Below are 24,020 nucleotides of genomic sequence, written 5' to 3'. Positions count from 1 at the left end.
GGTTCAGGGGTTCACAAAAACCATGGAAGTCCTTTGTGACCGGTTCACCGTGGGTGGGCTGCCCAAAATAGTTCCAGAGGTTCGTGTGGTTTTGCCGGTCACTTTAGAAAAAGGGGGGAAACGAATAAAAGTACCGAATGGATTCCCCTGGCTCCTAGCAGCGATTGTTCCCCTCATTCGTGTGCACATTTGGACCGAATAGCGCTCTTCTAGCTAATCGGTATCTATAGTTCCAGCGTTCGTATGATTGAGACCGGTGTTCGGGAAGTGGAGTGTCCGATTTTAGTTCCAGACACTCGACGACCAAGTCCCGCTGCCTTTGTTTGACGAAAAAAAAGATGGCCGCGGTTTTCTCTGCCTCGTGGCATTCGGCAGTACGAACGCTGACCGCACACATAGAGGGTAAAAGTGATGCCGGCTTTGAAGTTAAGTGAGCCAGGGGTGGTCTTTGTTCGGCAGTTCTACCTGCCGATTGCAAATAAACAGAAAAAGTACGAAATATGCAGAAATACCGGAAAATAGAGTCATTTCTTCACACATACTTACCAGTAAATTCATTTTCCTGGCTATTTCTCATGGCAGCATCAGGTTCCCGCCCTGGGTTTTGTCTGAGCTTTTCAATTGGACTGAGGTATGGAGGGAGGAGGAACCCTTTATGCCTACAGCCTTGTTAATTGTTTAATTGTTTTCTGTCCTGATCCGGCTGAGGGTGGAGCTAACCCATAAGTGATGCTGCCATGAGAAATAGCCAGAAAAAGAAATTTACTGGTAAGTATGAAACAAAATTTCGGTATTTCTATTTACACGTCACCACGGTTACACAACGCGATCACAATTATTTACATACACCTCACGTCATCACGCACGTTCCCCACGCATGCGCGGCCACCTCTTCCGGTTCACATAGCGTCTTGAGCACGGATCAACTGGGTAAGTGATTGCTTGTTTATATTTATGCCTTATAATTTACACTTGTACACATCTTGATAAAGACCTTCTGGGTCGAAACGTTGATCGTTCATTTCTTCACGAATATACTTTGAGAAAATCCATTGAGTGCTCTCTCTTCATTTATTTTTTGCTATATTACACGCTGTGCAGCACCGTGGTCTACTGAATCCTAGCATATTTAAGGTAGAGTGCCAGATTACCCCCTTTTTTGTACTATATATATATATAGATATACAGGTATATAATATAAAATAAAACCGGACTTTCTCATCCAGCTGGGTGGTATTTTTAAGTGTATTCTTAATTTTCAGGTCTTTTACCAGATGCCTGGAAGTTTGAGGTTTTTGCGCCGTGTATTAGCTATTCCTAAAACTGCACTCTTTTGGTTACTCAGATGTCCCACCTGGAATCTGCTGAAGCCACTCCCCCAACTTGGAAGTCACAGTTCCAAGTGCTCCTATAACAACTGGAACTGCTACTGCTTTCATTTTCCACATCCTTTTTAGCTCATTTCTACACTGAACAAAATTATAAACGCAACATTTTTGTTTCTGCCCCCATTTTTCATGAGCTGAGCTCAAAGATCTAACACTTTTTCTATGTACACAAAATGCCCATTTCTCTCAAATATTGTTCACAAATCTGTCTAAATCTGTGTTAGTGAGCACTTCTCCTTTGCCGAGATAATCCATCCACCTCACAGGTGTGGCATATCAAGATGCTGATTAGACAGCATGATTATTGCAAAGGTGTGCCTTAGGCTGGCCACAATAAAAGGCCACTCTAAAATTATCTTTTATCACACAGCACAATGCCACAGATGTTGCAAGTTTTGAGGGCGTGTGCAATTGACATGCTGACTGCAGGAATGTCCACCAGAGCTGTTGCCTGGGAATTGAATGTTCATTTCTCTACCATAAGCCGTCTCCAAAGGCGTTTCAGATAATTTTGCAGTACATCCAACCGACCTCACAACCGTAGACCATGTGTAACCACACCAGCCCCGATCCTCCACATCCAGCATCTTCACCTCCAAGATCGTCTGAGACCAGCCACCCGCACAGCTGCTGCAACAATCGGTTTGCATAACCAAAGAATGTCTGCACAAACTGTCAGAAACCATCTCAGGGAAGCTAATCTGCATGCTCGTCGTCCTCATCGGGGTCTCGACCTGACTGTAGTTTGATGTCTTAACCGACTTGAGTGGGCAAATGCTCACATTCGATGGCAGCTGGCACTTTGGAGAGGTGTTCTCTTAACGGATGAATTCCGATTTTCAGGGCAGATGGCAGACAGCTTGTGTGGGTGAGCAGTTTGCTGATGTCAACGTTGTGGATCGAGTTGCCCATGGTGGCAGTGGGGTTATGGTATGGGCAGACGTATGTTATGGACAACGAACACAAATGCATTTTATTGATGCCATTTTAAGTGCACAGAGATGCCGTGATGAGATCCTGAGGCCCATTGTTGTGCCATTCATCCACGACCATCACCTCATGTTGCAGCATTAGAATGCACAGCCCCATGTTGCAAGGATCTGTACACAATTCCTGGAAGCTGAAAACGTCCCAGTTCTTGCATGGCCAGCATACTCACCGGACATGAACCCATTGAGCATGTTTAGGATGCTCTGGATCGGCGTATACGACAGCGTATTCCAAGGTCCTGCCAATATCCTTCAACTTCGCACAGCCATTGAAGAGGAGTGGACCAACATTCCACAGGCCACAATCAACAATCTGATCAACTCTATGCGAAGGAGACGTGTTGCACTGCGTGAGGCAAATGGTGGTCACACGAGATACTGACTAGTTTTCGGACCCTACTCCCCATTCCCACCCAATACAGTAAAACTGCACATTTTAGAGTGGCCTTTTATTGTGGCCAGCCTAAGGCACACCTGTGAAATAATCATGCTGTCTAATCAGCATCTTGATATGCCACACCTGTGAGGTGGATGGATTATCTCGGCAAAGGAGAAGTGCTCAATAACACAGATTTAGACAGATTTGTGAACAATATTTGAGAGAAATAGGACTTTTGTGTACATAGAAAAAGTCTCATATCTTTGAGTTCAGCTCATGAAAAATGGAGGCAAAAACAAAAGTGTTCCGTTTATAATTTTGTTCAGTCCTTGGTATTTATCCACTATCTCACGTTCCTTCTTCCTGATGCTATGGTCACCGGATATTGTCACATCCCCACCACTGCAGTCTATCTTGTCTACCACCACCATGTCAGGTTGGTTGGCCACTTCTTGCGTGTCTGTTAAAATCTAAAAGTCCCACAGGATCTTAGCAATGTCATTATTAACTACAGTTTGTGGTATCTCCCATCTGGACTTAGGCAGCACCAGCCCATATTTTGTGCAGATATATTTGTACACAATCCCAGGAACTTGATTGTGCCTCTCAGTGTATGCTGTCCCTACTAACATATTGCACGCGGATACTATGTGCTGGATTGTGTCACAGTCTTCTTTGCACAGACTGCACCTTGGGTCTTGCCTGGTGTGGCAGACCACTCAGGGCCGTCTTTAATTTTGATTGGACCCTGGGCAAGCATTTACTTGGGCCCCCCTGACTACATATAGATACACCGACACACACACTGACACACATACAGACACACATGCAGATATACAGATACAAACACTGACACATACAGATACACACACAAACACAAATGGACAACATACAGATACAGAGACACATTCTGACAGACGTACTGACACAGACAGCCATACTGAAACACAAATACACAAAGACATACTGAACCACACAGACATACAGATACACTGACAGACATACTGGCACATATACACACAGACAGATGGACATACTGAAACACACATACACTGACAGACATATTGACAAACACAGACATACAGAACCACACGGACACTGACAGACTCACACATAGACATTCTGTCACACATACACACAGACAGACTCATGCACACACAGACATACTGACACACTGACAGACATTCTGGCACACATACACACAGACAGACATACTGAAACACATACACACAGACACTGAGATTCAAACACACATACAGACATACTGACACACTGACAGACATTCTGGCACACAGACAGACAGACTGAAACACATGCACACAGACACTGAGAGACAAACACACACACAGACATATTGACACACTGACAGACATTCTAGCACACAGACAGACAGACTGAAACACATACACACAGACACTGAGAGACAAACACACACACAGACATACTGACACACTGACAGACATTCTGGCACACATACACACAGACAGACATACTGAACCACACATACACTGACAGACTCACACACACACACAGACATACTGACACACTGACAGACATACTGGCACACATACACACAGACATACATACTGAAACACACATACACACAGATAGACATACTGAACCACACATACACTGACAGACTCACACACACACAGACATACTGACACACTGACAGACATCCTGGCACACATTCACACAGACAGACATACTGAAACACACATACACACAGATAGACATACATATATACTGACACACACACACACACTCAGACATTCATGCAAAATGTGATAACCACCCTCCAGTTTCTTACCTTTTCCTGGAGGGTGGCTTCCCTGGGGTCCAGTGGGCTGGCTGGGGTGGCTGGGAGTTAAGCTCTCGCTCTCTCCCGGCCTGGCCCCCTTCTGAGCAGCTGGTCCTCCCGCGCGGTTCCGGTTTCTGTGGGAGGAAGTGACGCGCGGCGGTCACTTCCTCCCAGATGGCTGCCGAAAAGCAAGGGCCCGGTCGCGCTGTTAAAGCGCCAACGCGCCCGACCGGGCCCCTGCTGACACAGGCCCACCGGGTGGCCCTAAGTGCATGGGCCACCCGATGGGCCCCCATAGTTTGCGGGCCAGGGCAAATGGAGCAGCTTTCTTGGGCCCCCCAGATGGGACAGGGCCCGGGGCAGCTGCCCCATTTGCCCCGCGTTAAAGACGGCCCTGAGACCACTGCTTCTATTAATCTGGTGCTCAGTGCCTGTTCCTGGGCTGCTAGTGCCCCAGTTGTGTCTTTCAGTCCTGCATTTTCCAACCAAAGGTATAATTTGTTTGTCTTGCTATGGAACCTCCTCTTTTTTCTGCATCCTCTATCTGTGCTTGTCTCAGACATTCCATTAGCAGTCTATCTTTGGGAGCTATCTTCGATTATACACATGTGTGTTTTTTGAATTTGTTTACTCAGATTCTGAGTAGAAACATAACTATGTTCTGGGACTGCACACATATAACTAATTCAAATTTTCAAAAATCTGGGCAAGCATTTACAGGTCAACGTTCATATATGATGTGACGGTTTACTTGTAGGGGACCCAAGTGTTGCCACCAAAGACTCCCTTTCCTTCAGTGATTATAGCTATTATAGCGGGTTCACCCAAGCACTAGCTGAGACTTAGTGAATGGTGAAATAGAACTAATTTTATTGAGTGAATTAAACACTTTTATACCTGGGTCCCCAACAGGAACTCCCCAGGAGAACAATGAAAATTGCGACCTGATAATTTAATTAGCGGACAGACACCTCGGCACAGAATAACAATTCTACAATAAAAATGGGGATTCCCATTCCCTTATCCCTAAACTTGTGCCCTCTCTGATAGCTCTCCCTGCAGCACCCATTTTTTCCAAAAAGCACTTGGATCAGAGGTACAGTGTTCTAGGGAGTTGGGTGGAAAATCCCAGTCACTTTCAATGAAGATGCTTTCTGTTTGTAGATCGAGCTCCTGCAAGTCATTACATAGTTATATAGGCTGAAAAGAGACAGTGTCCATAGAGTTCAGCCTTCCTCACTAGTGATGTCCCGAACGGTTCGCTGGCGAATAGTTCCTGGCGAACATCGCATGTTCGCGTTCGCCACAGACGGCGAACATATGCGGTGTTCGGTCCGCCCCCTATTTGTCATCATTGAGTAAACTTTGACCCTGTACCTCACCGTCAGCAGACACATTCCAGCCAATCAGCAGCAGACCCTCCCTCCCAGACCCTCCTACCTCCTAGACAGCATACAATTTAGATTAATTCTGAAGCTGCAGTCTTTTTTTTTTTTTATTATTATTTTTTATTTTGTGTGTAGGGGAATAGGGATTACTGGGGCAACACAGGCAGGAAATGCTTTTGGAAAGGGGGACAGGGAGTGCAGTTAAAGTACATAATACGAGATGTCAAGGGTCTGAGAGGAAATAGTGACAGCCATCAGTGATAATTTCACCAACTAAAATTACTTTTTGTCAGATTTAGTAGACAAAATGAAAACAATTAAGATGACTAAACTACGACTAAAACTAAAATGTTTTTTTAGTCAAAAGACTATGACCAAAACTAAATTGAAATTTGCCAGCAAAATTAACACTGGTGGGTAAGATACATGGGGGAGGAAGGAGAGGAAATGAGACACATGTTGGGGCTGGGGGAATGAGATACATGTAGGGACTGAGGGGGAAATGAGCACATGGAGGGGCTTGCTGGAAAATGAGACACGTGGAGGAACTGGATGGGGAATGGGGAATTGAGACACATGGGGGAGATGAAATACCTGGAGGGGCACAAATCAACATAGAGGGGTTAGGGGGAAGAGACACAAATGTAGAGAAAAAGAGACACATAAGGGCTAGGAGGGCAAGCAAAGAGCCACAGAAAGGTTGGGGAAGGTGCAAAAGAGACAGACAGACAAGGACTTATGAGAGAGACACCAGAGCGGCTGGGGACACACAGAGGGGCAAAGGAGACAGATAGAGGCTTTAACTAAATCCATTCGATTTTTGTTGTGTTGACTTAAATCTACTGGAGATTTAGTCGACTAAAACAATAAATATGACTAAAACTAAAACGGCTTATTACTCAAAAGACTATGACTAAAACTAAATTGAAATTTGCTGTCAAACAGTATGCTGCTCTTGCAGGGCTGGACTGGGACTTAAATTAGGCCCGGGCATTTTTCAATCAGAGCGGCCCCCTAAGAAGGGGGCGGGGCCAGAGAGAGTGTGTTTTGTCTTCACTAATGACAAGCACGCCAAAGAGAGCATGTTGGTTCAATGTGCAGAGCCCCGCTGAAGAGCTCTGGCATTAGAAAAAGGCCCTGAATTTGTTCTGCGCAGCGTAAGCAAATTTAATAACATGCTGCACTGTGTATGCTTTTAAATTGTCCCTGGTGTCTCCACAAGTGGGATACCGGAGGACAAAAGGACCAGGAAAGTGCATGGTGCATGTGTTTGGAGCCTGCTTGTGGGATTGCGTGTGTAGAGTGTGGTGTGGTATTGTGTAAATAGGTCAATTAAATTTGTGTTTGTGGTGTAATATGTGTGGCTAGGGGCTGTAGAGTGTGTGTTTATGGTGGTCATAGTGTTATAAGGGATGTAGCGAGTGTGTGCAAACGGGCTGTAGTGTGTGTGTGTATAGGTGACGTAGTGTGTGTAGGGGTTGTAGAGAGGGTGTGTTTAGAGAATGTTGTATGTGTTTGCTGACAAGGAATGTAGTGTGTGTGTAGGTGGTGCAGTGTGTGTGTAGGAGATCTAGTGTGTAAAGGACCCAGAGTGTGTATAGGAGATTGTGTGTGTGTGTGTGTAGAGGATTAAGAGTGCATATAGGGTAAGGGATCTAGCGTGTATCTGGAGCGTAATGTGTGTAGTGGTGCAGTGTGAGGGGTGCTGTAGTGTGTATGTGTATGTATATATATATATATATATATATATATATATTTGGACGTATTATATGTGTGATGGGCGCAGTGTGTGTGTATGTAAGAGGGGTGCTGTGTGTGATGGTGTTTTTATCTGCCGTCACATTCTAGGTTTCTAATTTTCTTTGTCTGTTAACTCACTGAGGGTTATTTTATATTATGTGTGTGTGTGTGTGTGCTGTATATGTGTGGGAGTGTGCTGTGTGTGTGTCTGTGTGCACATTTGCCCGGTGTGTCCGATGGCCAGTCCGGGCCTGTGCTCTTGTCTTACCCAGGGAAAATAGATTGGAAAGACAGACCTTGATTTATCACAAAGGGCTAGCTGTTAAAGAAGCACATCATTGCTTGTGCTATTAAGAGCCAGCCTGATGAAATGTCATTTCTACAGTGCCACTGCTCAGGGGTTTCAGTCTGCTCACTCTAGTGTTAAATTCATTGCAATTTGCTATTTACATTTGTAATGTTGAATTAATCAGATTTTTATTGATAAGTTAGGTACGTGTAATGCTGGACCAATAATGAGCTTTGCCTACATTTCTGTCCACTTCTTGAAAATTACCCCAAACTGATACTTTAACAGAATTATCTGTCCATTGCTTTCCAGACAGCACCGAGACATGAAAAAAAATCTACCGCCAAGCCCAAGCAAATTGCTACATCCACAGAACAAAAGAAACGCACGTTGAGTGAAAGTCAATTTATTTTGTACATGGTAGCAGTTCTTGGTATAATCAACAAAGACATTTCAACTCTCTGTTTAAAAAAAGAAACAAAAACAAACCGAAACTGAACAAAAAAAAAAAGTATTGCAGAGTGGGGTAAGGAATCACTGACTCAAACAGAACACATTTGTAGTTTCAACCCTGTCAGAAGAGCTTTGACGCTCAGAAGACAAAAGCTGTAGATGGTGTTAACAGGACTGTGCTATATACAGGCTGGCGTTAATGATCTGGGCCTTTGTGGAAGTCTGATGGTAGGCTGTGTATCATGGGAGTAGATGCCTATTCCTGCTGAATGGGGATTATGGGAAATGCAGTCTAACAACAGCTGAAGGCCTGCTGTCCATTAGTGTTATTCAAGATTTATTTCAAAATAATTAAGAAGGGTGTTTGAATTTCCACTTTAGCTGAGGTTTCCCTGATTCTGTTTGCTTACGCAGGCAGGATGGTGGCTGTTTTCTTTTCTATTTGCATTACACAAACTATGTAACTTTTTCGAAAGAAAAAACCCAACAAAAAAAAACCCAAAACCAACAGGATTTGACGATCATTAATAGGCGTTATAGTTCAACTTTAGCCAAAGGGCTTTCCTTGCAGTCTCAGCAGGGGGTCGTCCTTGCACACATACACGCACATGTGCAGATGAACAGGGTACATGTGGAGGTATAGAAGTACCATAGGGGTGAAAGCTGGCAGAGAAGGTTGTTTGGGTGAAAGAGCCAAACAATTTACCAAACACTCCAAATGTCTTCCTTACGGTGATGTTACAAATCTACTGCTGGCAGCAAAATAATACATTTTCCCTTTACAACCATTTTTGGCAGCAGGCTATGAACCATAGCTGTGGTAACTCATAATGATTTTCTAGAGCGTATCTTTCCTACCATAGGCTAGGTGTGCGTTGGTTTACAAAGAATCATGGGATTGGAGCAGGAAAGCCAAGGATGGACATAAGTCAGATTTGGCAACCTCCAGCTATGACTGGGTGTTAAATCCTATCTAGCTCAGCATGTTAATTATAATACGCTTTTACATGCTATAACATGCTATTACAGCTAGTGTTTTAAAATCCACTATGAAGTTTCAGTGTATGTAATTGTTCACCATTACTATCTTTTTAAACGTTTACCATATGTACTTATACACAATACAAAAAAAAATACTAAGTTACCAAATATGGAAAGTTACTGAGATAGTCATAAACAAATGTTGAAAGGATGGAGTATTGTTGGCATGGGGTACATCTCTTGATCTCCAGTTGTTGTAGACTACAATTCCCAATGATGCTTTGCCAACGCTGAGGATCTAAATTTTTTCCCCAAATTCATAAGTTGGGCAGAATGCACTACAGTCCACCTATTAACCTGGGTGCCATAGACCACAGGTTGCAGCATAATCCAGTTAGCTTCACTGAGCTAAACAAGACTGTGCTGATTGGCAGAAAGCATTAGGTGAGTGCTTTTAGCCATTAAAGACATCCAGCTCCTCCTTTGAAGACTGGATGTGGCACATGGGGGATCCAGGTAAACTGTTCTAAAATGGTTTGCCAAATTACATGATAAGGGTGACAGGGCACTCCTGGAACCATAAACACTACAGCAAACTATAGAGGTTATGGTGTTTGGTAGTGTTCGTTTAATATGCCATCATTTTACCAAAATGTTTAAACTACTTAATCTTCATCATGTTCTATAATGTTTAGTTGTGTATTTGTTATTGCTACATTCAACAAACTTATTTTTAGAAAATAATGTTTTTGGTTAGAGTAACCCTTCCTATATTGATCCACCAAGCAAAAAAACGAAACCTCTGTTCCATCAACAAGGCTAAGTTCTTGGCGGCTCTATCCTCCTAGGCAGAGATTGCTTCCCCTCGCCGGGAACAACGCCTGGGGCCATGCCGCCATTGGCTGTATGGTGCTGTCGTCAGATGCCAAATTAGCACAGAATTCAAATGAACTTTTGTTATGGGTTGGCTAATGATGCCCCAATGACATGACAGGACGTGGTGTAACATCTCTGGCAGAAGAGGGGTTAAACTCTGTTCTTGCACCATTAACAATTCAAATCAGTGAAGTGGGCATGGTGTTTGGCACAACCCTTTAAGGACCAAACTTCTGGAATAAAAGGGAATCATGACATGTCACACATGTCATGTGTCCTTAAGGGGTTAAACAACAGAGCATACCAGCTCTATATATCCCATAATGCATTGCCAACCTTAGGTAAACTACTTGCACTGTGATCAGTCATTAGCAAAGTGTCTATGTAATATATTTAGTATAAACTACCTAGATTGTGATTACATCAGTAGTAATAAGTTGCCAGATCCACAATGCTTTCTTGAACACATAACTTATCATGCTGTTGGGAAGTACATGAAAACATCCTCCTGCAGTATGTCCTTGCTCCCTGTCCTACGTTTCCCATAGCAAGATTCCCTGAGTGCTTTTGTAGTGATGTATATGAGTGCCTGCCAATGCATTGCCGAGTCATTTCCACTCCCTATCCTTTCGCAGGCTAACACAAGACATAGATTGAATAATGGTGTCTCTGATCCTCACAGACAGGTTAATCCACGTCTGCCTTTACTTGTGTTCCATCAAGGAATGTATCTACATATTTCTGTAGCAGCAGGACTGTGCTGAACTATGTGTTTTCTAAAGTAAGAGGAGCAGGAAACAATGTGGTATGCACAGCATGACTAAGAAGGGAATGAAGACTGTGACACAAAAACACAGTGTGTGGTAGGTGTGCCCCTTCCACACCCTCTTATGGCGTCATCAGGAGACGGTAACGATCACCAAACTACAAGACCCAACAAGCATAGCATAATGGGAATGGTAGTCTGTAAATGCACGTAATCACAGATCAGTACACTCCCAGTGCTGTGTGATTGTGTTTCATGATGTTCAGTGAGCAGGGCTACACAATTTCTGTGACATGCTGGGTCAAGTGGATTTCTCATTGCAAGTTTTAGAAAATTTAAATCACATAAACACAATTGTGTTGTGTATCGATGCAGAAGAAAACTGATGGGCTATGAAGTGAAGAACCACACCCCCACCTACAAATCAAAATGGAGTCTTTGAACACAGATGTCCTCTGGATATCTTCTCAGCTAGAACAGGCTAGTAGTATAGGATGTTCACAGCAGCTAGAGTAGCACGTAAACAGGAATTCGATTCAGGAACTCTCCCTATCCAAACTGAAAATTCTGAAATGGTTAACGCTACCACATATCTGCACAGCATAGCTTATCCACAGCAGTAGAGCAACTTTACATTTTAATTTGTAGACTTACTGTTTGTAGTACTTTGCATACGGTGGTACTGGTATCATTTATCTTGTTATACTAGTGATTTAGCCCTGTGTGTACAATTCCAAGTGCAGTATCTCATAATAACCTGTTTGATTCCTGGCAATGTCACCTCAGCCTGTCATAACTCTGTCAATAAGGGAGTATCATTAAGTAGGATAATCACAGGAACCCTACGAAATACTTAGAAACAAGTGAAAGTCTAAATATACCTTTCCTGGTTAAATAAGTTGATATTAGAAATTATTAGAAAATAAAGCATCCTTCATAGACATTTCGGTGTAGGTTATGGTTAGGCAAGCTGCAAACAGAACGATGCTCTATATTAAATCTCTCATTACTTTTTAGATCTAAAATCCCTGGATGGCTGGGTTCTTGTACCTAGAACAACTTGGAGTCTTAACAATTGTTTGAAAACAAGGCTATTGGTACATGTGTGCAAGGTGTGCTATGGAAACGGTTAGGGGAAAAAAAAAACCTTCCTTCCTTCCCTAATATGCAGAATTTCTACCTGAAGTGCTCATATATTTTCCTACTGTTTGGTATTTTTTATGATGTCTCCCTATGAATAGTCATCAAATCATAACTAGAGCACAAAACAATGAAATACACCTGAGAGTCCTTCAAGCAGCTTCCTGGGAACATGGCACTTTAACTGGTCTTTGACACACCAGCAGCCATGCCTTGGGATGAGGTCTTTCTGTTGTTAGGCTTTGGGTTCCTCTAGAGATGAACATGGCATATGTGTAGATTTTTGAAAGGCCATCAGGAATATCTAATTAAAGATTGGAGAATGCCCCAGATGCCCTATTGACAAATTCAGTGTCTTACACAGCACACAGACTGGATTAGGGCCCAATGGGGAACTTATATACAGCCACTTATCGAACGCTACGCTATTTACATATATTTACATACAGTATCTGTGACTAACTGACCTTTTCTGGTACCACTTAGTGTGAGACTGCCAAGATATTGCTCCACAGGACCTGCTTGCCATGTATCCCACCTATGAGGGTGGCAGCTGTTATATTTACACATAGACAGTCACACGTAAATACATCCTATTGGTATAAAAAGAAATCTCCTAATGACATCATGCATGCATCTGGTGGTGCCGGACCCCCACAGAACGGCTGTATTGCAGAATGAAAGAGTTCTCCATCACAGCACTTTGCTTCTCTATGACTGCTTGTCCATCTGCTTTTCCCAGAAAGTCCCATGTGAGGGACTAAGCCTGACAGGAAGAAGGTCGTAGTGGCTGGGTATGTGGCTGTTCCTTGGCAAATCGTAGGGGTTCTGCATATAGTTGGGGATCTGATGTTGGGCATCTTGAAGCAGGGTGAGACTGGGTTCTGTAGATTAGACAAAAGGGCAGAATGAAGTATCACAGGCAAGATATAAAATCATAAGCACAAACCCAGCCATCATTCCAGCTCATCGTACAATATAAACCTAATCCCACCTTTTCCTTCACTCTACGTCAGAAAAACTGTTAGATTCACGATCTGCCTACATAAACACTAGAAATACCAATTTGCCAAACCATCACAACTGATTAATTATAATGAATGAATATTTAAACCACTGGGCATTATTGGAGGTATCCTGGGTTTCTCATTGCTAAGTACGTTTGTGTGATGATAAAAATAGAATGATGAAAGACTGGCTGCAGGGAATGAGGGAAGATGACACAGTAATGCAGGGCTGGGAGCAAAGAACATTGTTCTACATCCTCCCTTTCTTTTACAGAGCAATGCTGGTATTGGGTTTGATGAAGATACCAGACCAACCTAAATTAATTATGACTTAACAGAAGAATAGCAATCTGCTTGCTCAGTCTCTTGTTGATTTACTGGTAGCTTGCTAGTAACTCAGGAATACCAAGTAGAATACACACACACACACACACATATATATATATATATCCTGTTCATCATCTTCCTGTTATATATCAGTGCCCTCATATTCCTATATAACATAACATTTCATTGGCAGGCTGAGTTGGGTTCAGAGCACTGGGAGACTACTGATGATGTTATGCATGGATCTTAAACATTTGGATGACAGCTGTGAATTGAGCACTACAAGACAACTATAATTACTATAACAAGGCAATATGGGAAATGCAAACAGAATGGCTGATGGTAATGTTATAGAATACTCATGCTAAGTGCTTTCATTGTTAATGGTTTCTCCCTTTAACGGCACACATTATAATAACATGTACTGAGTTTTAAAACTTTTCTTATTGCGCTATGTGGATATGAAGAGTGTATATAAAAACTGGCACTTTTATATATGAACCTTGCTGAATCAGGTCCTGACAACTGATCTAGTCACTTCCTGGTAGTTAAGCTCAGTGGAGCTAAACTCAAGAGGCAGCAATTACCCAGAGCATCTTGTAAAGACTTCTCATTGGGAAGTCTGTGATAGGACAGCCAGAAAAAGTGTGGGCTGAGTTACAAGGAGAGGTCTTGGAAAGGGCTCAGACAAGAGATCTGCAGCTTTTGCAAGCTGTTTTTTAATGCATAATGAAATGCATGCATGTTTTCATTAGGCGTATAGCTTCTACATTGTAATTGATATTTTATGCTTGAATAATGCTTTCCTATGGGGAGGTCTAAGGTGCGTGAGCGGCAGTTGCCGCGCATGCGCATTAGGTCTCCCCAGCCGGCTGACATCGGTGGGGGAGGAGCATGGGTGGAGCCTGACCCAGCGCAGAGGGACATCGGCGCTCGATTCAGGTAAGTCACTAAAGGGGTTTTAACCCCTTCAGCAACATAGGATGGGGGATCCTGCAGTGCCAGGAAAACTGATATGTTTTCCTGGCACTGTAGAGTCTCTTTAAGGTGAAGAAATTGAATCAGAAGCAAAGCAGAATTTTCTAAGTTTGGCTATTTTGAGCTTAAATTTAGAATTCACTTTTAATTCTCACTTTTGTAAATGATCCTGCCACTTGTGCAAAAATTAGCTTTAGGTGGTTCATCCAAACTAAGTCTTTTATATAAATTATTATTTCTTAAGAACTTTATACCCCCACACAAAACAAGCCATATTGTTCCAATCCTAACCCACCTTATTAAATACTATAGGCATCAACATAACTTTAGCTTAATGAAGCAGTTTTGGTGTATAGATCATGCTTCTGAAGCCTCACTGCTCAATTTTCTGCCATTTAGGAGTTAAATCACTTTTGTTTATGTTTATGAAGCCACACTTACCCCGGCTGTGACTCACACATTCTGTGTGAAAAAAAATGATTTAATTTTTAATCAGATGTTAACATGCTTTAGATGTTTTTGTTTTATCCTGCTCTGTAACTTAAACTTTACTTACATACAGGCGGTTCCTGCGGGGTCTTTAAGACTATTAACAGAGCAGGAGATAAGATAAGATTCTAGATGTAATAGACTGTGCAATAAAGGAACCTAGAATATCTAGGTTCCTTTTCAGGAAGTTTTTAGGAAAGCTGTGCAGGGAGTAGTGACTATGGCTGTATAAACAAAGTGATTTAACTCCTACATGGCAGAGAATTGATCAGTAGCACTACATGGCATGATCTCCTCAAAAACTGCTTCAGCAAACTGTTACTCCAACCACAGTGACCATTTCTGCTTTATTAAGTGGTAGCGGTGGTAGGAGTCTGGAACACTGCACATCCAGTGATGTTTTTAATTGTGTACTGGGGGCAAGTTTTACCCCCAGCAGACTTGACTTAGGCAGTCTGGAATTTTGGCTTGCCTAATGTAAATTCTGTGCATAATTTACATCTGTAGTGCACGCTGCTGACAGGTTTAACCACTTCTGCCTGCCAACGAGAAGCTTTTGTATTCCCTTCCCACAGAGGGAAGCCCTCCCTACTCCCAATCTCAGTTACTTTTCTTTAATCCCAACCACTCCCTCCTGCTTCATACCCTCCTTTTCCACCTCCCCTTGCGGGCTCTGAGCACGCTCATGCATGCTGAGCCCTTTAAATTAGCATTTGATTGGTCCTTGACGTGGCTCCCCTGAGGTTAGACAGAGGTGGGCAGAGGAGAGTCGGAGAGCTTTTCCCAGCTCTGGACTGATGAAAGTAAAACTGCTTTAAAAATGCTCGTTGAGAATGTCTGGAGAAAGCCTTTAAGGTAAAGTTGTTTGGTGCCAATAGTATCCATTTAAAAAAAAAATTCACCTCCAGCTTTCTTCTCCCTTCTTTCAGTAACACTGATACCAGCTAGAGAAATTTCTGATTTAATCAAGTGAGTGCAGGATAGTTAAAAATGACTCTTAATGGAGTTTTTTGCCAAAGGTCTTATTCAATGGACAAGATATGCAAAGCTGTTCAAAATTCTGCTCCAGTATAAATATTCAGCAACTTAATATCTGCTTTTCAACACAATACAGCCAGGAGGAAGCAGGAAATAGGGGACTTTAGGTTAGATTTCCTTTCATGGAGGGTGCTGCAATCCTACAACAGCATATCTGTTCGTCTTTATACTAACTGCATTTTACTTCCTTATCTGTTTTAATAAGCACACTACACATTTGTGCTATTATTTGTATCAAATCAGTCTACATTTTTCAGAGCTCAATGAATTGGATTCTGTTCTGTCAGAAAATTAATTTGGGGATACTTCAAGGAGGCAATTTGTTGAGAATTAAAAAAAAATATGGAAATGCTAGTTTTCTGGCAAAATCCCCCAACCCAAAAGGCAGCTCTCATAAAAGCACCCTATATTATTTAACATCAATGACAAATATGTATTTTAACATTTTTGGCTCCCAAAACATTGTTTTTCTTTTTTGCTCCTGGATTTTAACTTTTTTATACAGATCAAACACATAAAAGGTTGTTATTATGTGTGATACAAATTCAACACGTAAAAAAGTTATATTTCCTTTTCAAAATAGACCTAGCAAAATGTTTGATGCTATATTGTAACACTATTCAACTAGAGTCCATCACCTGGCACAAATATTTTTGTTATTAATATTACCGGTACTCAAAGTAAAAAAAAAATTATATTAATTAAAAATTACACTTTTGCATTCCACTGTTTGTGATCTATTATGTTTTAGTACTTTTGGTACTTTAAGTACATCTCTGCCGCAGTAATAAGCCACATTCATTAAATGGTCATTCCAAGCACCTTATTTCATGATCTTTACATAGCTTATGATGCAAGAGGGTCTCCCTACACATATTTGCTATTACAGCAGTAATTTGCATTAATCTTTGAAGCTGTAAGCCTGCCCCTTGAGTGCCAGATTTTAGTGGAGGATGCTATACTTATGGCCACGCTTTGCTGTACTTGCAACATTCTCTGCTGCTCTTCCTTTGTCCGTGAACACCTTCGGCGGATGGTCATGGATGAAGAAGGGTGATTTTCAAGGTCAAGCCATAGGGACAAGATATGCATCCTCACCATAGTGCCACGTGAAAACTGTGGTACAATCTCAAATTACTACTGTAAATAAGCCGTTCATTTTAATCATTTACAAGGGTGGGTTTCCCCACTTATATTTTGACAGAACAAGGCAAACAGTTTATGTCTGGCTTGCTTTAGCTTATCTGGAGTTTATGTTCAACTTGCTTCGGCAGATCTGGCAACTTTGTAGTGCTTTCAGATCAATGCACTACTTTCCTCAAATTAATGGTCTCTGTAAGCATTTTAACAAGACGTTAGATGTATGCTTTATATATGTATAGTCAGAGTCTCACTGGGAGCTATGCCTGCCCCCGTCCTATTCCTTGCAAGAGAGGGGCTGCAGTAATCCATTAGATTCCCCCTCCCTTTTTAGTTATGGGTGCTTGTTGCTTGAGCCCTTTTAGGACCTTTGGTAGGCTGAAACTAAACGGAAGGTTTGGTACGACCAAATGGCAAACCTCAAGTCTAATAGATCTATTTAGGAGAGAAAGTGCTGCTCTGTCATCATACATCAGAACATATCTTGCATTATATAAGCACTACCATTTACTTTTTAGGCATAAGCCTGATCATCTCATTGCAGAGATCCTTCCATGTGACTTGCCGAAGCAATACTTTAGTTTAGAGAGAGATGAGGTGCCCTGCTAGTCAGAGACCAGGAAGGCAACTGAACCAAATTTCTCAATGCTGTATGTAAGCCTAGCATGTTCCTGTTAGTAAATAAGCAGAAATTAAAGGGACACTTCAGACCACTAAAGCACCTGATCTTGCTTTAGTGCTTTATTTGTGAAAAGTTTGTGTTTTTTTTTTTTTTCATTTTATAGATTTTGATAGAAACCGGCACATTTATAAAATAATCTTGTTACACCCCCTGGCTTTCAATCAGACAACCAGTCCCTTTTCTCCCTGGTTCTTCAGCTCAGCGGAGCTAAACTCAAGTGGTAGCAATTGCTCAGAGCACCTGACTTGCAAAGACTTCTCATTGAGCTGCACTGGGATGTCTGTGATTGGACAGCCACAGAAAGTCTGGACTGGGTTAAAGGAAGAAGGCTTGCAAAGGCAGCAGACATGAGATCTGCAGCTTTTGCAAGCTGTTTTTAGATATATCCCCAATGAAAAATGTATAAATAAATCCATGCATGTTTTCATTTGGGGGCGTATATCTATTAAATAGTGTTTTTTTACTTAAAAAAAGGTTTTATTTGGGTAGTGGAGTGTCCCTTTAACCCCTTAAGGACCAAACTTCTGGAATAAAATGGAATAATGACATGTCACACACGTCATGTGTCCTTAAGGGGTTAATGGGACAGTGGTCACTAGGTGAGTAGACATTTTTGAAACTTGACCTTGCAATAAAGAAGGCATTGGCGCTGCGGAATCTGTTGGCGCTATTTAAATGGCAATAATAACAATAATAATTAGAGACATCAAGACAGAGGCCCATCCAACAGCCCTATTATCAAGTACCTAAAGCCGTACATCCTAGTATAAAGGCTGAGATTAGCTACATGCCTGCCCTAAGAGTAATTTAATCTTTGCTGTAGTCCTGGGGCCTCTCCCTAAAGACAGAAACACCTGCTTCTATGTGGACAACAGGAGGCTGAATGACAGCACAGCTACATACACCAACTTAATGTTTAGGATTGATGACTTGTGGTACTTAAATTGTTTTGAGTTGCAACTCTCCTGTCTAATTACCCCTGGACTGTGTGGAAACATGGGTTTTCTAGTTGTTTTTTTTGGCATATACACCTGTATAATTTTCACTACTTTTCTTTTTTTGTTTTCTACTGTTATATTAAAAAAAGGTTGAATAAAAACGTACAAGAACAACTGATAACTTGATGAACTGCCTGGCATATTTGCTCTGATGCCCAGGAGAAATATCTGTTCAGTGCCCTAATGTATCTATACCAGTTTTTGTTGATGTCCTTTGGGAATTTATGATGACTATAGGATAAGCTATTCCTCTTGTACAGCTCAATTGTCCAGGCCCTGACCAAGAAGATACTTCCAAGGTTGGTCAACTGACATTCCAAGTGTGAGTTCACCTTTATTGTCCTAAACTAGTCTACTGCTGTTCCAAAAAAATGTCATACCATGGCACAAAAGCTCAGCCAGTTGAATTTTGATGGGGAGGAAAACCCTGCTTAACTCTACCTTAAATTGATAGATAAAGAGATTGGTTATGCTGTCAAAAATTAAGTGTGCTTGGCGCTGTTCTGTAAGATTAAAAAAACAACAAATGTATCTCTGTAGTTGAAAGGTCAGATCACATATCATCATCTATAGTTGAACTATGTAACTGGGGACAATGGTGTCTGTTAAGATGGGAATGTAGTCAACCTATCCTGGCAGGAGGACACAGTCCAATACAGGCAAAACAAGGGATGGCCAGGTGAAGACCTGTGTTTGCGTCACTCCCTGCATTCACTCATTTTCCTAAAGGGTATAAATATTTTGTACATCATGAGCACATATTGCGTGCTCATCCAGTGCAATAAGGGGCTATTTGCACTGGAATATAAGTGTATAACATCAACAACAAAAGTGTTAACCGTGACAATACTCTCTTGTACCCTTTAGTTTTTGTATCCAAAAAACACCAGAAGATCAATAAAGATAACAGCAGGTGTTTGACAGGGCTATAGCCAAGAAGGGTGTTGTTGAAAAAACTAACTGAATGAGATAGGAAGCAAGAGAGCCACACAGAGATGTATATATAAATATACCAATAGCATGTTCCACCCATGCCCTGTAATTAGAAGGCGTGTGCCTAGAAGTGAGTTGGGCCATGCATATGTACAGCTGGCATGGAGTCTGGCACTTACCCACGTCATATACATTTTTATTAGCTTTGGATGAGGGTGGTATATCTGAATATGGGGCGTCTTTATGGACAGGTGATGTCATTTCCACGTAGCTGTTCTCTGAGTGTTTGTAGGACTGCACAGGGGGGTCTGTAATGGTTGCATAAGGGTTCTCACTGCTGCTTAGTGAGCAGGTGCTGGAGCTGCACCCTGACTCTTTCACACAATCTGCAAAAAGCAACAAACACAAGTCAAAGAAATTGGGGGATATGCCATGGGGCTCAGGAGGCAAAAGGAAAAAAGGCAAGGGGTGGAATGTCTTGGAGGTAAAAAAGAAAAACTGGTAGATCAGAGGTAGTTAAATGGAGTAGGCTAGGTTTTAGTTTTCTGTTACAGACAATCCTATTCTTTTCACATTATTATCTATTTGGTGATTGTAGCAGATAACAGATTTGTGTGTGAAATAGAGAGGGGCAGCAGGGTTATTACAGACAATATTGTCTGTTTAAAGAAAAAAAAAAAAGACTGTACTTGGAGTGGGTAGTACCAGCTTTTGAAATGTTAGAATAAGACTATTTAATGATCATGCAAATAGACTATTCAAAGCAAAAACAGGGATTGGCTGTAACATGTGGTTAGATTGCATTCTGTCTGATCTGGGATACTTTATGATGTTAATAAGGTTCAACGAAACATGCGCAAGATGGAACAGGTGAAGGATGATGTAGGAGAAAAGGAAGTATTAAGAAATTTGGAATGATACAAACTCCTAGTGGAAGGAGAAAGGAACACATTTGGTTCTGCATGTGTCCTTAAACTGTTAAAGAACATTGTGCTCACTATGTTACTCCCCATTTCATCCACACAAGTAAGTGCTTCTCAAAAATCAATATGCTACTAATTTCAAATAACAAATACAGGTATTTCATGTTTCCCCACTGTAACTGCAGAAAAAATATTAACTTCCAGTTACAACTCACATAAACCTCTGTCAGCAGTTGAAATGCATTAATTGCTAGAGATACTCATGATCAAATACAATGATTGTTCACCTTTTGGTTTTGCAGTTATTTTGGACTACATTTCCCATGCTGCTTAGTTGATGGGTTTTTTGGTCTTGTGGGTTATCGTGGGAAACATTGTGCACAGGAACTGCAGTGCCAAAAAGTTCTCTATGTCTGCTCTCATTGGCCAGGCTTTTGACCACAGTGACCAAACTGTCCATTATACCAATTAGCAATCCAACTGTTTTAAACCTATCTACTCTTGAAAAATCTGCAGCTGAGCCTTGCACATTTAATAAAATGTCGATTATGTGTATCAATAATAGTAGGTGAAATCTACCAGATGTAAAATAAACCAGAACATTTTTTTTTTCATACCATAATAGCCATTTAACCACACACACCATACACTAGCAAAGTTATTCACTAATGTGAGCATTGTCTGGAATTACAAAGGAATTTTAACTATAAGGACACAAAGCCAAACTAGCTATGTTTCACGTTTGGCTACTAAATGTAAAATACACTTTGAATACCTAACAATTCTTACATTAGTTAATAACCCTTACAATTACTTGCAAGAAGTCAATAATTTTTTAGATGAGTTTTGATCAATGTGTTCATTGATTGCTCCAGTGTGTAGCTTTGCCTACACAACGATTGTTGTTTCCATGGTAATAATGCTCACAGTAAAATGGGGAAGTACTGCCTACAGGTGTGTATATGCAGAACTCGTTTGTTTGCAAGCCTTTTCTCTTGTGCGTTCAACAGACATGCTAGTGATCTAAGAGGGTGTGAAATGTGGGTGTGTACCTATTTGTATTTTTCTTGATTTTCAGGAATGGATCCTACTGTCAGTCACAACATCAAACCCTACACACTTGTCTTTAATTCATTTTAAAACTATAAATACTTCGCAAAGAGAACTGATAGAGAATCCACACATTTGATAAGGCTTGTTTAAAGTCCAATTAACAACAGAAGCTATAATATGTGTTTAAACAAAACATATAAACTGTTGATATATTTAGATGAACAACATTTCACTGTAATGTCACAGAGGGTAAACAAGCCAGAGTCAGAGCTTCAATATAAATAGAAAAGGCAGTGTTTATATTGTTGCCTAGGAACACCTCTGGTGGCTGTCAGAGGTGCTTCCTAGTCTAGTGCGGCGCATTATGCAGCACTGTCGCTCACCTTCTCGACGTTCTGCATGGAGGGGCTGAATATTCCCCGGATGCATTGATTCAATGCATCTCTACGGGGAGATGCTGATTGGAGCATCACAGCATTTTGCTGCACATGTCTGATGATCTCAGCCATGGAGGCGGAGCAAGGTGGGTCCAGCCATGGCGAGACTGGCACGGCATGGGAGAAAACTCACGTTTTTACTACACATAGGGAGGGGGTGGATGCCTAAATAGTTAGTTTAACACCATAGTGTCTGAAAGAGTTGAATGGTAAAAATAAATATATTTATTCTTATACTAGGTGTATTCATTTTATGAATTAAATTGTTAAAACATTTTTTGTGAAAGCATCTAAACTACAATCCGGTACCTTGTCAAACTCCTTGCAAATTCCTTATCTGCCCACAGTGAGACATTCAAGTGAAACCAACGCTCGTTTATGTAAAGCATTTGCCACATTTAGTGAGCACCTATTTTGGCTGGCTGTCTTTCAGCAACTAGAGGTGTGTAAATAATTTACTTTAAAATGTAGGCTCCTCCCCTACCTGTCAATCAAATCCTCGGCCTGAGACACGTGTGCTGGTTGCATACAGGTCTAATGCTGTGGAGCAAGAGAACCCGGCCCCAGGCAGTTATCAAGCTTGACCCTCACACTGCTGCTGATGCCAACGTGCTGGCAGTGTCCGTAATGAGGATTGCCATGCTTGATAAAGTATCTACAAGCACGACCAATCCCAACAGGCAAGGGGAGCAATCGAAGGTGGGTGTTACAGTTGTTTAAACCACACAAACCCCCACAAGGTGGTGGTGCCGAAGTAGAGGGGTTGTCGATAAGTAACAATATCAATATGATAAATTGCATATTTAGTGCCTTGGGAGCTGTTAAAGTGAATTTGTAACAGAATTATCTGTTAAAGTGAATTTGTTACGAAAGGTTCACTTTACATTATTTAAATCATCAACATGAAACCCCAACTTTATGGAATGTCTGAGTAAATATTGTTGCACGGATAGTTAACTCATCTCAGTTGCAGATCTCTCCAGATCCTTCAGAATTACATTGGTTGCTTCTTCGACCAATGTACTCCTAAGCCGTTCATTGCGTTTTGGTTGAGATTGGTTTCCTGGCCGAGCCGCTATTGTGCCAAATTCTTTTTACTTTTTAATAATTAATTTTAAAGTACTCCAGGTTATGTTCAATGATTGGGATATCATATGACTCAATACTGATTCATATATCCTAATTCTATGCTACCACTTTAATTGCACACAGGCAGTCTCCAACTCCACTTAAATCTGAATGCAACTGGTTGCACCACATCTTATTTAGAGGTTTCAGTGCAAATGGCATGACAACTTATGCATATATTATATATATATATAATATTAAATTTTGTTGCACAATAAAAATATTTTGCACATTCAAAGAGTTAGGTAATTTGTAGAAATAAAATGGTAGAGCAACAGTTTTTTTTTTTATCCCAGCAGGGCATGTCAGATGCTCCTGTTTAGGAGCTTCAAGCTGTATGTCGTCAGCAGTGGAGGTGTCAGTGGTACCTGGTGGATCCCGTGTAAGAAGTATTGGTTATGATGCTTGGAGTGTTCATTTAAAATTCTCTTTAGTAGTAATTTAAACCTGCATATTGCTATGCAAAGTAAAAATGTATACATTAATGCACATGGTCTTCAGAGTAACGTGAAGCAGTCTTCATTGGACAATAATGGCGGCCTTCAGCAATTAAGCTGTTGTGCACTGATTGGCTGAGAAAGTCACAACTGGCGTTCCCTCTTTTTTCCCCATATATCTTCATTATTACATACAATTATCTGAATTACATACATTAGGTGCTAGTGATAGTGAAAAGCGGACCTTAAGCACCTGATTT

The 24,020-nt window shown here is 41.3% G+C and overlaps 1 protein-coding gene across 3 annotated transcripts in view; it reads right to left on the bottom strand.

The window, feature by feature from the left end:
• Positions 1-12,171: 12,171 nt before the first annotated feature.
• The window catches only part of MEGF11 (multiple EGF like domains 11), a 409,367-nt gene continuing 397,518 nt past the window's right edge, over positions 12,172-24,020 (bottom strand). For 2 of the 3 annotated variants that reach the window (XM_063448765.1, XM_063448766.1), the window contains exons 22-23: positions 19,962-20,168; positions 12,172-13,074 (exon numbers count right to left, since the gene is read on the bottom strand). In XM_063448765.1, coding sequence (XP_063304835.1) covers positions 12,902-13,074; positions 19,962-20,168 — 380 coding nt within the window. In that variant the 3' untranslated portion in view covers positions 12,172-12,901. The remainder of the gene's footprint in view (positions 13,075-19,961; positions 20,169-24,020) is intronic. The other variant, XM_063448767.1, reaches the window with a different exon arrangement.

Source organism: Pelobates fuscus, chromosome 3 (genome assembly GCF_036172605.1).
Source record: "Pelobates fuscus isolate aPelFus1 chromosome 3, aPelFus1.pri, whole genome shotgun sequence".
NCBI classification, from domain to species: Eukaryota; Metazoa; Chordata; class Amphibia; order Anura; family Pelobatidae; genus Pelobates; species Pelobates fuscus.
The sequence above is the reverse complement of the archived record's forward strand: the minus strand, read 5'-3'. Positions and strand labels throughout refer to the sequence as shown.